This window comes from Coturnix japonica, chromosome 24, assembly GCF_001577835.2.
Source record: "Coturnix japonica isolate 7356 chromosome 24, Coturnix japonica 2.1, whole genome shotgun sequence".
Lineage (NCBI taxonomy): Eukaryota > Metazoa > Chordata > Aves > Galliformes > Phasianidae > Coturnix > Coturnix japonica.
Window position 1 is genome coordinate 387,606 of NC_029539.1, and position 14,012 is coordinate 401,617.

General features: G+C 50.3%; 1 protein-coding gene across 4 annotated transcripts in view; it reads right to left on the minus strand.

Moving 5' to 3' along the window:
* Window positions 1–14,012, minus strand: part of KIRREL3 (kirre like nephrin family adhesion molecule 3) — a 211,280-nt gene that overhangs the window by 32,913 nt on the left and 164,355 nt on the right. For all 4 annotated transcript variants that reach the window (XM_015883993.2, XM_015883992.2, XM_015883994.2 and 1 more), the window contains 2 exons: window positions 7,578–7,727; window positions 5,855–6,004 (listed from right to left, as the gene is read on the minus strand). In XM_015883993.2, the coding sequence (XP_015739479.1) occupies window positions 5,855–6,004; window positions 7,578–7,727 (300 nt within the window). The remainder of the gene's footprint in view (window positions 1–5,854; window positions 6,005–7,577; window positions 7,728–14,012) is intronic.

Genomic DNA, 14,012 nt, shown 5'->3' on the forward strand with positions numbered 1-14,012 from the left:
GAGGCGTGCGGGGCAGCTGCTGTCTGGGCTGGAGCCGCTGAACAAAACGTGAGAGGGGCGATTTTTTGCCTTTGTTAGCAATTAAACGTGCTGTCATAAAAGGCTTTATTTTCCCTCTGCAATTTTGCATGCTGCCTCTTGACTTGAAAGTCACTTCTCGCCCACCACGAGGAAGCTGCGCAGGCTCCCCTAGCAACAACCTGAATAAGAAGCAGCTGCCGGGGCTGCGCGGGCACTCCTGCGTTATTTGAACCCTCTGTGAGCAGTGTCCTGCAGCACGGCTGGGGGTGAGCACCTGAAAGCATCCCCATGCAGCAGGGCTGAATGATTTATGACTAAAAGAATACAGATACCTGTGGCCAAAATCACAGCTCAGCAGCATTTCTGCCCAGCCCCAGAAAACTGAATGCATGGAACTGCTTTCTTTTGGATGTTGGCCATACTGCAACCAGTGCTTACAGCCCCAGGCTGCCTGCAGCTTCTACTTTCTTCCTTTCTGCAGGATCCAAGCCTGAAGGATTCACTCAAGGTCATTCAACTCCACTGACACTTCCCAAAAGGAGATGGCTGATATCAGCCTCTGTGGTACAATGTCAGAGCAACAAAGTTCAGAGGGACTCGTGGAATTTCATCTCCCCTGGTCATAATAAGCAGAAGAGATGGAGATGCAGAGCTCTGATTGATATCCATGGGCCTGAGCCCAGGTCCCTCCCAACCTACCAGGGTTCTGCAGTATTTAGTTAAAGGAAACAAGATTTCCCTGGCTCCTGTTTTTCTTTTCCTTGTGATTTTTCTGTGTTCCCCAGCACTCCGGAGCTGCAGCCTCCTGCTGCCCAGGGGAGATCTTCCATTTAGCTACCTTTTCCTTTCTCATTTCATGCTGCAATGGAGATTCATCAGAGGTGTTAAATCCATGATTTGCCATGACTCCCCCACCTCACCCGCTGAGCTCAGGGTTGAGAGCAGCGTCTGTGCTAAGCTCTGCACCCCATCCTTGTCCCATATTGCAAACCCAGCCTGGGGAATGAGCACAGTCCTCATCTCATGGCAGCTGTGGCTATGGAGAGCCAGCAGTGTCTGGACATCATGGTGAGACAGTGTGGGGCAAAGGCTGGGTCTTGGGGTGCTTTCACCCGTTCCAGATGGATGGGAGACATCAGCCAATAACCTGAGCATCCTTAATGCCAAATGCCAGAGGACCATTTGTCCAACATCTGCCATAGCATGAGATGGATTTCCCTGGGGTGAGGCTATTTCCCATAAATCACAAAAGACACCCATGGGTGAATCACAAGATGATTAACTAGATGTGAAGTTCAGCCCCAGGCAATCCCTGTCCTGGCCTTGGGGGGTACGGAAACTGACATTCAGCCCTGGAGCTGGTGGGCAGCAGGAGCACCTGATGCTTTCCTGCAGCCTCTCCCACAACCTCTCCTGCTTCCCAGCTATCCCTGCCCTTGCAGAGCCTCGGGCTCATTTTTCATCTGGGGGGATCAATGGGGAAGCGGGGGCTGTTGTTGCAGGGATGTCACGCTCCGAGGGGCTCATTGCTCTCTGCCAGCTGCCAAGGGGACAGCAGCAGTGCTGGTGTCAGGTCACTAACAACCTGCATGTGATGCCCAACCCCACAGCACTGCAGCCTGTGCAGTGTGGGGAGCGATGCAGGAGACGTGTGTGATGCAGATGCAGGGGAGCGTGCACAGGGTACAGATGGGGGGATTTTGTGATTGGGAATAGGGAGAGATGTGTGGGTGTGCAAAGCAAAGAGGGCTTTCCACAAGCTCTATGAGCATGGCATCCATCAGCTCGGTACAGAGCACAAGACTCTCCATGGCAGAGCTGAATGTTCCGTGCTTGCTAAATGTACAGGTCAGGCCCTCCCTGCATCGAGACAAGAAATCACAGCTAAGTGCAAGAATCCTGACATTAATCATTCCTAAATGCGTCGCCTCCCATTTACTGGCTGCTCACTCTTCAGCACGCGGGTAGGAGTGCTGAGGACAGAGGCAAGGTGAAGTTTGATGGGAGGTGGCATTGCTGGAAGACCAAGGGACAGAGTCCAGAGAGAAGAGATGAGCTGCCAGGTGCCCAATTCTCCCTTCAGCATCTAACCTGGCTCTGTGTCCCCAGGGCTATCCATTAATTTACCTACAGCACAAGACAGCCTCGCCTAACCCCAGGGTATGGGGCTTGGAAGAAGCCTGAATTCTGCAGGTTTGTCCATAAAATAGCGTGAGATAATCACTCCAGGCTTGTGCTTACAAAAGCCCTGAGCTACCCCATCTTTACATCAGTGAGAAGAAGGCAGGAGAAGGGCAGATACAGCTTTACGAGGAAATCAAGCCCTGTTTACAGTCCCCTACATGTTCAAGAGTGTGATCAATAAGACATTAAACCACGGTAACAAAGGAGGTGTGCCCACATAGCATGAACCCAACACCACGATGCTGTGAGATGGGCAAAACCAGCTGATGTTATCCCTAGGATGCCCTTCCAAGGCAAGAAAGCAGCGCTCACGGGGCTGCCCCCCATCCTCCTGCACCAGGGAGCTCAGCACCCACCTCACCCTCAGGACACCCCCCTCCCCCATTGCAGGCTCTGAGCCGGCTCTGAGCGCTGTAAACTTAAGCTGCTCAGACACAGCATCAAACATTTAAGTTATTTGGGATTTGCGCTCGATTGTTTGATGTTGCTGTTTCATTCTCAGCAGACCCGGTTACTGTTTTGCCACTGAAAAAATTCCCAGCAGAGAAGGCAGCTTCATGAAGACAGAAACTGTTTCAAGGCTTTTCAGGCTATCAGGAAGAAAACGATTGCGTTTCTATCCCTTCTTTTTTTCTGTTCCACATTGACATTCTGACTCTACATGCTGGTTCAGCCTGAATTTTGCATTCAAAGAATTTAATTCTGTTAAAAAGCACAGGAAAAGAGTTGAGATAGTTCCAGGTTGGACTGGTTCATGCTTTGAAACAGCCCCTGTTCCAGTTTCTCACTGCAGCCTGGCATTACAAACTAAGACGGAAAAATGGCCTTTCCTGGGCCATAACCTCTTCATTTTCTGATCAAACTCTGCTAAAGAGCAGGAAAGCTGGGAAATGCAGATGTCGCGAGCTGCCAGTGATCATTCTGGTAATAGAAACAGCTCACTCTGCTCTAAAGGGAGGGGGGAGCTGTTGAGGCTGGGATGGAAGGAAACATTTCAATAAAATAAGAAGCTGAAAGAAGAAGAGGAAAAGGGTTGTGGCTGAATGGGAACTGTGTGGCATCGAGGAGACCTTCCCATGTTCCCACCCCTGCCTTGTGCCATCTTCTAAGGCAGGAGCTCTCACTTCAAATTAACTTAATCTGTACTGTTCAATAATTCATGTTGATTTAAGAAAGCTTCATTTCTAATGGGATGCACACAAAGGCAGAATTAAGGCTGGAAGGAGCCATGGATGGGGAGAATTGAGGCAGTGGAAGGTGACGTATGAGTTAACTGCTATCAGCTGACTGCTGCACCCATCCTCGCAGCCCTGTGGTCCCCCACTTATGGCCACCACCAGGCTGCAATGCCTTGCCCTTTCCCCATGGTGGTACACAGAGCCACAAAGCCATTGAATTCCTACATTTCACCACCTGGAGCCTTCAAATTCCCACATTCTGGTTCCTGGTTCCTTTTCTCGCCCTCCCGCTGCCGGGGCTCACCCCGTGCCCCCCTTTTCCTCCCTCTCTTCCCAGCTTCTCCTCGCTTGGTTGCATCCAAGAGCTGGGAACTCAACACTAATTAACGTGCCTGCAAATCCCAGCTCGGCTGGCGGGGCCGCCGGTTCCTTCACGGTCCCCCGGGTGCAGAAGGCTCCACAAGCCATCCCTGCGGCTCCTCCAGCTACACGGCTGGCAGATGCATATTTTAACAACACACATCTGTTGGCTATATAATCTCTTGTATTTGCCCTCCCTGCTCCCAGCTTTGATGGAAGACCGGAGGGAACTCTCCGGTGGTTACAGCCGAAGTGTTTGCTTTGCAATTTCGCTCGATTGCTGTCTGATTTTATTTTTAAATTTCTCCAAGTCCTAATCAGGCTCTTACTTTATTTAATTAATACCCCCAGCTTGGTTAAAGAGATCATAAATTAAGAAACCCTGCCATTAAAGACGTACCAGGTAGCAAATAGACCTCCTGCAGCTTTTGAAATCAACCCAACAGCCCCCGCCCTCCCAGCACGTGGTCTGGGGAGCACACAGTGCATTTTCCAAGCTGCTCTGAGTCCCTCTATCCTTTCCAAGGGCAGATGACTGTATCTCTGTATCTTCCAAACCCCATCCTACCACCCGTCCCTACACTGCCTTCCTTGTAGGACAGATGTCCCCAGGAATGTCAGTGCCCTGGAATCATCGTGGGGTGATGGGAGGATGCAGAAAGGGGCTCCTTCAGCTTCAGGATGGGTTGGCTGGGTTCCCAAGCACTGCCTATCCCTGAGATCCCACAGATACAAGGCTTCTTCCAATGCTGATGACACCAATAGGCTCATCTGTTTGAGTGCTTGGACTTCCAAGGCTATGGAATGATCCGTTCCACTACATTTAACCATGTAGACTTGAAAACAATGTGACAGAACCTTAAATATTTAATTAAAATATGGTGTAGCTCTGCATCCGAGCAGGGGAGTAGGAGGCAGCAGCCCCGTAGAGCTGTTGTCAGACATGAATGACAGCAGTTGGAATCTGAATTCTGAGGCATTAGGGGATTTCTTGATAGCAAGGAAGTGGAAAAGCTGGCAAGAATGGACAAAGCAGCACCAACCCATGCGGAAAGCCAGGTGAGCAAAGTATGCTCCAGAGGATACAGCCTGGATGTGTCAGAGGAGGATGGGGTGAAATGGCCCAGCAGTGCACCGCACACATATAATGCCCATGGCTACAGCAGCCGAACAGTGGGAGACAGTGCCAGCTCCCAGCAGTGGGCAATGGATGGAAGCATCTCCCCACCTTGTGTCCCCTTCCTTCCCCCCCGACCAGCCCTAAGTTTCCCCATAACATCTGCAGGCACACATCCAGCAGGAGCAATAGGAACCAGCAGGCTGCACAGCCCCATCCTCTCATTGATTGGGTTTACTCTAAATATGCTCCAACTTTAATTTTCCTAAAAGGAAAACACGCTGCAAACATAAGTTGCTGAACATCTTAGGTAAATGTACCAATTAGCAGCTACCATGTATACGCACATAAACATTAACTACCATCTATTCAACACATTCCATAACCCCAAAGATAATAACGATTTCCTTTTGATCCACAAAAGCATCTCTCTGCTCAATCAACACTCAGAGCGCTGACGTACGCCTGTGCTCCCTGGGACTAAATTAGTTTTGAAATCATTAGCTCTAATTAAATAACATTATTTCTTTTGTCTGGCTCCAACAACGTCTCCTGACTTCTCAGCAGAAGGAGGAGGCACAGCTTGTAGGGGCTGACGGGAGCTTTGTTCCCATACGGGGCCATGCTGGGACTTGGAGCTGCTGCTTCATTGAGCAGAAGGATGAGTCAAATGGAAACCGTCAATGTTAGCAGGCCAGGGAGGGGAGAGGATGCATCCGAGGGAGTTTGGGGGTAGGGACTGGGCACTAGTACTGGGCTGCACCATTGATACCTTTGAATGTGTGTGAGTGTCCCTGTATTTGTATAGCTGAAATACTAAACACCATGCCTACGTTACACCTTCCACAACAGCCCTGCTCTCTCTGCTGTCACATTTGGGATCACAGCACATTGCTCTCACCACGGGCTCTTCTCCAGCTGTCCTGACTCAGCAACAAAACACCTTACAGGAAGCCCAGAATAAAGCTGTGAGTGATGGGAACAGCAGACTTACCGAGGACGGTCAGCCGGGCCGGTCGGGATCGGATGGCCGCTTGGATGGCCTGGCACTCATAGACGGCATCATCCTGGAGATCAGCCCTCAGGATTTTCAAGTGATGCTCTCCAGACTGATGGTCTCCTACGACCAGGTAGCGAGGGTAGCCTGTAGGATGCAAAGGGTGGGATAGATGAGCTTCCAGTTGCATTTCAAACCCAGATTTTGCTCAACTAGATGAAATCCCTAGAAAAAGGGATGGGATTGGCATAGCCCAGGGTTTGCCTTTATTTCCCAAGGGGCAAAACACAGCTGGAGCAAGGCAGAATCTTGGTTGATGAATGGATCAATCCTGACCTTGGGCTATCAAGAAACCTAACACTCTTAGTGCCAAAAGCAGACACTGCAGAGCACTGGGATGTGAATGCATCCCCTGATTTAGGACCACTTTCCTGTCCTCCCAGACCTGCCATGGAGCAGCTTGCCCTATGCACAGCTCAGCGTGACACCCAAAGCACCACGGAAGGAAAGCGGCCGTCAGTGCGTCCCTCCTCGTGCTGCTGATTGATGCTCTGTGCTGTGCAGGCAGCCTGGCACGCTCCCGTGTTTCTGTTGTTTCGCAAGCTATCAGCAGCAAGATTTGCTCTCCTGAACCGCGAGAAATACAAATGATGGGTTTGTTTGTATTTAGCTAATTAGATGACTGGCTGAGCCGGCAGCACAAGAGCTGGCAGTTCCTCTTGCTGAAGCAGCCCCAGCTCTGCTAATTGTGGAACTTGTTCACATGAGCCACATACTTCAGTGGAGCTGCTGTCACCCATCCGTGCTGCAAGGCCTCGCAGGGAAGGATCAGCTCTGCTGTGGGTAAGAGCTGCGGCACCGAGCTTTGAAAAGAGTCTGAAGAAGGGGCTGCTCACTCAGGTAAATGGATCATTATACACATTTTAATAAAGCAACAGCAAACACAAAGAAAAGGAGGGGCAGCATTCTGCTGAGAGGAAAGCAGAGCCCTTCGAAACCAAGAACCGTGATTTCTCCCTTGGTTTGTGGCTGCTGCTGGCTCTGCACAGCGGGGCACAGGCTGCTGGCTCCCATGTGAGCCCTTCCCCTTCACTATGAGGAAATGTTTTAAAAACTGATTGTATTTTTCAGCAAAATATATTGGATACATTGAATCTCCACTCCACAGTTCCTCCAGTCTTCTCCAGTGGCAAGAAAGCCGTTCACAGTCCCATACAGTGGGATTAAATAAAGCAAAATCTGAGGAGCTTTATTACCAAACTGTGATTTGAGGGCTCTGCTGGATCCCAATAAATACATTTATCCAAACACTTCTTTTTATTTTCGAGAAAGCCAAAGCAGGCACTGTCAGTGCTTATGGAGCATTTCAGCCTGGTCTGGAAACAGGACACCTCCCTCCTCCCACCTGTGGGAAACCAACTGCCCGGCCTCGAGCCACAGCCAAGGCTTTGCTCATTCCAAATCTGAACACTCATGTGGGTGCAGCCGGAGGGTTCTGCAGTTCCAATGAGAACAATCATTATTCTCAGAACAAATATTTGTTTTCAGGCCATTAAAGAGAAATGGCTTTAACCCGCGGCAAGCACACCTTTCCTTTTTATTTTTCCAGAGGTGTTCCCAAACATCCATTACCCCAACCTGTGATTAATGACAATGTAAAGGCCCAAGCTCTGCGCCCAGGCAGCATCTCCTGCTTGGGCACCGCAGTGCCACCACTTACTGGAGAGATCCCGTCCGATGCCGAGGGCGAGTCCATCCTTGATCCACAGCACAACGCCATTGTACTCGGGGATGGCACACAGCAGCGTCACGGGCTGCCCAGCAATCACCACCTGGTCCTGGGGCTGCTGCGTGAAGGAGGACGCTTGACCTGGAGAAGGGATGAGAGAGGACGAAGCTGTCAGACCCCAGCGGCACCTCAGGGTGCAGCAGCCCCAAACTGCAGGGGGCTGAACTCCAACCTCTGTGGTCACGGTTCTATGATCCCCTAAGGATGCAGTGACAGCTCCAAGCCTTTGGGACACCTCTGCTCCATGGAGATGTCTGACACCTCCCGAGGGGGCAGAGTCTCTCATTTTCCACCAGAACCTTGCTGGTTCACTCTAACCCATTTCCCGTCAGGGCGCGCTAAGTGCTGGCATTATGTTTTATTTTCACCCCTTGAAATTCATCATCCTTCCTTCGCTTCGTCATGACTGAAAACCATTCCGGGTGTTAAATCTTTTTTCCTTTTTTTCCCCCCAGAATGAGTGCTCTGCTTTGCAGTCGCTCGAGGTGTGAATGCTGCCGCCTACCTCTGTCATCCTGCAAAGAGAATAGCACAAGAGGAAGAAGAAAAGCCTGCAAAGCATCCCTGAACTGAACCTGGGCTATCCCAGAGGACTGCATGGGGATGCAGCGCTGCTGTCTGATGCTATAGCCTTAAATGCCCCGCTCTTACTCAATCTTAGGCTCTGCCGGTGTTTGGGCACTTCGGAGGGCAGTGCTTTGTATGTGCTGAGCATCTGAGCTGTGCTCAGTCGTGGGAAGGGAGAGATCAGAAAAGAGATGAGAGCAGTTGGACTGCCCCTTGCTGTGCCACCTCGGGGCTTCAGCACTCAGGAGCCCTGCTGGGTGTTAATTATTGCTCTGGAACAAGCACAGAACAGGAAACTCACACCCAGAGCTCAATGACAGCTCAATACCCCGCATCACACCAGGCTGCAGGAAAAGGTGCTTCAAAATCAATGCGTTAAAACCAGGACAGCCTCCACACGAACCACCCTCGATCAATTCAATCCTAATTTGCATTAACTCAATTTAATCATTGACTGATGATTAATCCTAAACCAAGGTTAAGTGTGACACAAGTTCTCGCAACTGAACTTGTTTCCAAAGGAGTTGCTGGGCCTTGCCTACAGGGCAAAGCTGCAAAGCTCAGCCATTTTTCAACTCGTGCAGCTAAACCAGCCTGAGCTCCCCATGTGAATACTTATATTTCACTTAATTTATTGCAGCTTGACTCGCTCCCAGCCAGCTGAGGATACGTGGGAAGGAGCAGAGCCATCCTTTGGGGATTCCTACCAGTTCTACACAGCAGATTGAAAAGCCCTGTGGAAATATTTGTGAATTCAGATGCACCTGCAGCACCTTATTCCCAGGTATTTCAGAGACTCCACCGCTCCCATGCTTGCAAGGCAGCCTGGTTTTCATCATGGGTGCTCCAAGAGGTCACAGTGCTGGGCCCCAGCACGATGCTGTGCATTACTGTTTCTACTATATCCACTCACTATGTTTCATGGCTCACTCCATAATCCCAACCATTCCTAAAGGCAGGCAGGGACAGCACTGCAATGCAGCAGTCACCAAACAAAGATCATTTTTCAGGCCAGAAATTATCAGTTCGTCAGCTGGGATCTACAAGAGCCGTAATGAGAAAGCAGCAGCACAAAGTGGTGGCTGTGCCCTCTGAAAATGCCCATTAAGCAGAGGCTTCGTTTGGTAATTGCTGTTGGAAATGAAGCCATTTTTGTGCTTTTCCCCCCCTTTTTTCCTTTCTTGATTTGTTTTAGAGAGCAGCTGACGGCCATGGGAAATCAGAGTGAGAACACGACATATGTCTGCTGTCCTGTCCTTCCCTCTGTTTGCTCAGTGTGAAAAATGGTCTGTGGGAACTTTTACAGCACATGGATCCATCTCAGAGCTGAGTGACGCTGGCAGCAGAGGAGGGAGAAGGGAGGGACACAGAGAGCAGCACCTGGCCCAGCCCCGCTCCACACTGCTCCATAAGAAAGCTAAAATAAGGAGTACCAAAGGCAGAGCTCAACTCACCTTCAAATCAGCTTAATGCACGATTACTGGGTTTAATTGGGTTTGGGAGATCAGAGGGCTGCTCGCGATGCAGCTTTTAGCTGTCTTATGTCTTAATGTCAAAGGAACAAGTAATTTGCAGAAAGTTTTAAGGGAGATAAGATACTTGACGGAAAATAGCTGGAAACAGGGAATTGGGAAAGGATGATCTACAAACGCAGAGTGAGTGGTTTCAGCTGCAAGGACATGGGCTGAAATGCTCCAGTTTGGCTTCTTCATCCCCATGAACTTTTACAGCATAATTACAACCTGGCAGTTGGGCTTCAGAACAGAGCTCTGCAGTCTCAAAGCCAAAACAGAACGGGCACTGTAAAGGGTTGGGATTGCATGACCTCGAAGGTCCCTTCCAACCCAAACCATCCTCTGGCTCTATGATTTCACCCATCACATGAGATGCTGCGGGTCCACAAGAAGTCCTATTTCCCACAGCCTTCCCGTGCCCCACCTGGCAAGGAACAACATTAACCATAGGAATCTGGTTTTAAAATACAACCCAGCCCCAAATCCTTGTAGAGACTGGAGTTAAAACCAACCACTAGAGAAAAAAACCCTCAAATTACCCCACTAAGGGGCATGCAGACAAGATGCTAACCATGCCTCTGGGGTCCCAGTGTTGGGTAAGGGGGCTCTGGAAGTGGAGAAGGTACCAGGGACCCTTTGTGCCCAGATCGCATCCTCTGCTGGCTGCTGGCTTTGCTGCATGGCTTGAGGAGCTGTTTGCAGCCCAGGACACCACAGGAGCTGCTGTGCTGGCCTGGCTGCTTCCTGCCCTCCTGGAGAAATCTCTTGAAGGCAAAAGCGGGGGGCACTTGTGCAGCTATTGAAATCCTAAATGCTGGGAACAAAACAGGAGAATAAAGCACCTGCTGCGAACAGCGAGCCAGCAGTAATGCTAACCCTGCTTTCAAAAATCACAAGCAGGAGCCCTATGAAGTCACAAGCATGTCATAAAAGTGTAAGAAAAAAGAGAAAGGGAAAAAAAAACCCCAACCAAAACAGAGAATCGCTTCAGAACTCTTTATATTTCCTTAATGGATTTTGCACCTGTGGTTCCTGTTTTTCAGTGCTGCTCTGTAATGTTGCCTTGTTCTCTCAAACAAAGACTGATACTCCGCCACGTCTGGGACTTCCAAGGGAAATCACATTGCTACCACTGCAAGGCTTCCAGAGAAGCCCCAATGTCCCCATGCAGTTCCAAGAACCCAAACCCATTGGTAGCCAACAAGAGGCACTTACACAGCACTCAGCCCATCCCCAACACCCTCAGCAGCTCCCTGCTCCTTCAGACCTCTGAGGGCTGCAGTGTTTGCACGAGTCCTTGCCTGAATGATTTCCACTTGCAGCCCCCTGTGCACAAAGCAGACGTCGTGCTGCAAGAAGAGAAGAGGCAAGTGGGAACAGCAGATAGTTAAATTTTCATTACCCAAGAGAAGTGAGTATTGTAATAAGAAGCAAGGGACTTGCAGAGGGAACAATGACTCATTAGAAATGGAGACACCACGGCTGCTTTTATGTAAGCAGAGCTTTGAATTTCCATTGTGTTTTGAAAAGAATTAGCTCTTTTTGTTGAGGAGGGGATAGAAGTGCTGAAGGAGGACTGGTAGGAACCGAACTGTTTGGAAATGAAAGGCTGGGGACAGGGGGTGGTGGGATGCCTTCCTCATCCCTTGATTCAGAGCTAGCACTGCGTGGCTGAAGGTGAGCAAGGGGCTGTCCTGCCTCTGCTGTGGGGGAACTGAAGCCCAGAGACCATCCTAGGAGGTCCCTCTTTGAATCATTGAATATCCTGAGCTGGAGGGGACCCATAAAGGTTGCTTAATCCAACTCCTCTTGCCTCTTTGGGCCAGGGACATCACAACACAATGATGCTGGCTCTGAGTCTCAGCATATCTCGGGTGGATGCAGCAGGACATGCCTAAGGAAGGGCTCCATCCCCTTTCTCAGCAGCCAATTATCTCCCCTTCATATTCCCATCCTTCTATTGACCCCATCTGCCCATGCCATGGGTCCTCCCATAGGTCCAAACTGGGAGCCAAGGCCACTGTGCTCCCCACAGGACGCCATCCTGCTGTGCAGAGCGGTGCCCACATTGATTTTTCTATGGCTGGGAAAAGCAGGCAGACAAAAGTGTTCCATTATTTACAGCGCTCTCAGGAGCTGTCACTCACATGGCCGTGCCATGTTCCCTCACCGTGGTCCTCAGTCACCAATGTGCCTGTCCTTCATTTGCCCCCAGTTAGAAGTGCCACCTGGGGAAGCATTTCAAAGATGCTCTGGGGCACAGCAAGGATTTTCTCAGTGCAGGACCACGCTTTTCTTGCACCTCTGTAGGACTGGAGGACAGTTGGGTCCCCAGGCAGGAGAGCTGAATCCCACCAGTGAAGCTATGGATGCATATCAGGACAAGGAGCAGCCCCCAGAAGGGGACACGTGGTGGGGATGACCAGAGCCACGTCCTGCCCTGCCCTCCTGCCTTATGGAAGGAAACCAGCCGCAGCCTGAGCTCCTCACTTGCACAAAGCTTTCCATTATTTTGTTTTGTTTCCCTGGAGGGGAAAAAAAATAAATCTGTTTGAACAAAAATGTCAGTTTGGCCTTTTTTAGTTTGACTGTGTAAGTGCAGCTCATGTGGCTTCGACATGCTGAATTATTTCAACCCAAAGGAAGAAGCCAGCCCCACTGCCACCCCACGGCCCAGGGATGGGTCACAGCAGCCCCATGCCACCTCCAGCTGTGCCCCCATTTATGCCATCTCTGGAGTGCAATGTGAGGACCACGCTCTGCTCCTGGCACAACCCTTTGCCTCTTGACCACAGCTCCAAGCAAACCCGAGCTCTCCCTGCTACTCCCCAAACACTGCTTACAGAAAACATCCGCATCCTGCTGTGTCCACTAAGCAGCTGCAGACAGAAGACGCAGACATTACAAGTAAGACATTGGACCTTTTAGGAATCTTTCTGTCTATTAGTCACACAGGCGAGTGATCTGAACCGTCGAGCACTGTGCTCGCTTTGATACCCACATGAAATCCCAGCACTGCTTTCAAAGTCACCGCCAGCAGTTTGGTCAGCCATGCAGAAAGGGCTGAAATGTCATCGCCTGATCTCTTATTAGCTACCAATTGGGAAAGGTGTAAGACTACACTTACCGAGGGATATTTATTGGCAATGTCCCGCCAGCGCTCAGAATTACCTCCTGTGAGATTAAATGCCCGTTCGTGGTGCTGTGCTGATAGAAAACAAACTAATGGGCTGCATCAAGGAGGGAGAGAACACAGCTCCCACTGAGCACTGCTCTGTGACCTTAGGGACAGGGTGCCACTGAACTTTCAAGCTCTTACCCACTGCTTTCCAGTGCTTACGCACTGCCCCACAGCGCAGGAGCGTCATCTTGTGTCGGACAGACCAATGGAGGTGGAACAAGAGCTGAGCTCTGGGGCACGCAGAGCTGTTGCTGGGCTGGAGATAGCGCTATGCTGTTGGGGCAGGGACAAGGGAAGGCTCCCTGCAATGCAAACCAAGCGGTGATGCCACGCTAAGCAAAGGAGCCGGAGGTGTTCAGCTGCAATACAGGATATGAGTACAGCTTTAATGTGTAACAGCTAACACCTCAAGCATCTGCTCTTCTCAACAGTCCCGTGGGATTTATTAATAAAATCCATCAGGACCTTTCTCTCAGCCCTGTCTCACACCCAGCCCCACAAAACTCAGTGCATCCCCAAGTTAGAGGGCACACAGGACGCTCGGCTGTAGGAAGAGCAGGAGGATGAATAATCCATTTCACAAACGATTTGGAGATTTCAAAGGCTGGCTCAGCTCCCAGGAAGAGCAGAAGCAGCAAGTTGTGCAGTCTATGGGGCGGAAAATCAGACCAAAGAGCTCGCCCTGGGTTGCGCGATGCTTTGCTTCCGTCCTCGTCTTTCCCAATCTGTTATCGCACGCTTTGAGTCGCAGAGAGAAATCAAAACGAAGATTCACTTCAGAACAGAAAAATGCAGCTATTAATACCAAAACCACTGCAGGATTCTCCTCCCAACTCCCACTTGCTACTCCAAAACCCAACTCTTGCAATGAGACATTGAGAGGTGATGCTGCATGAAACCCCAACCGTGTTACTTGGGGGGCCCCGACATGACGTGGGCACTGGGACCTGAGCTGAAGAGCGAGGTGAGATGGCTGCAGGTTGTGCTGCACCAATTAACAAGTCTGACAATGAAGCAGAGGGAGAATTAGCGACTTTCTGCCATAATTATTGTTTGTTTGGATTTTTCCGAGCGGAAATAATTGTAAATATGTGTACTGCCTTT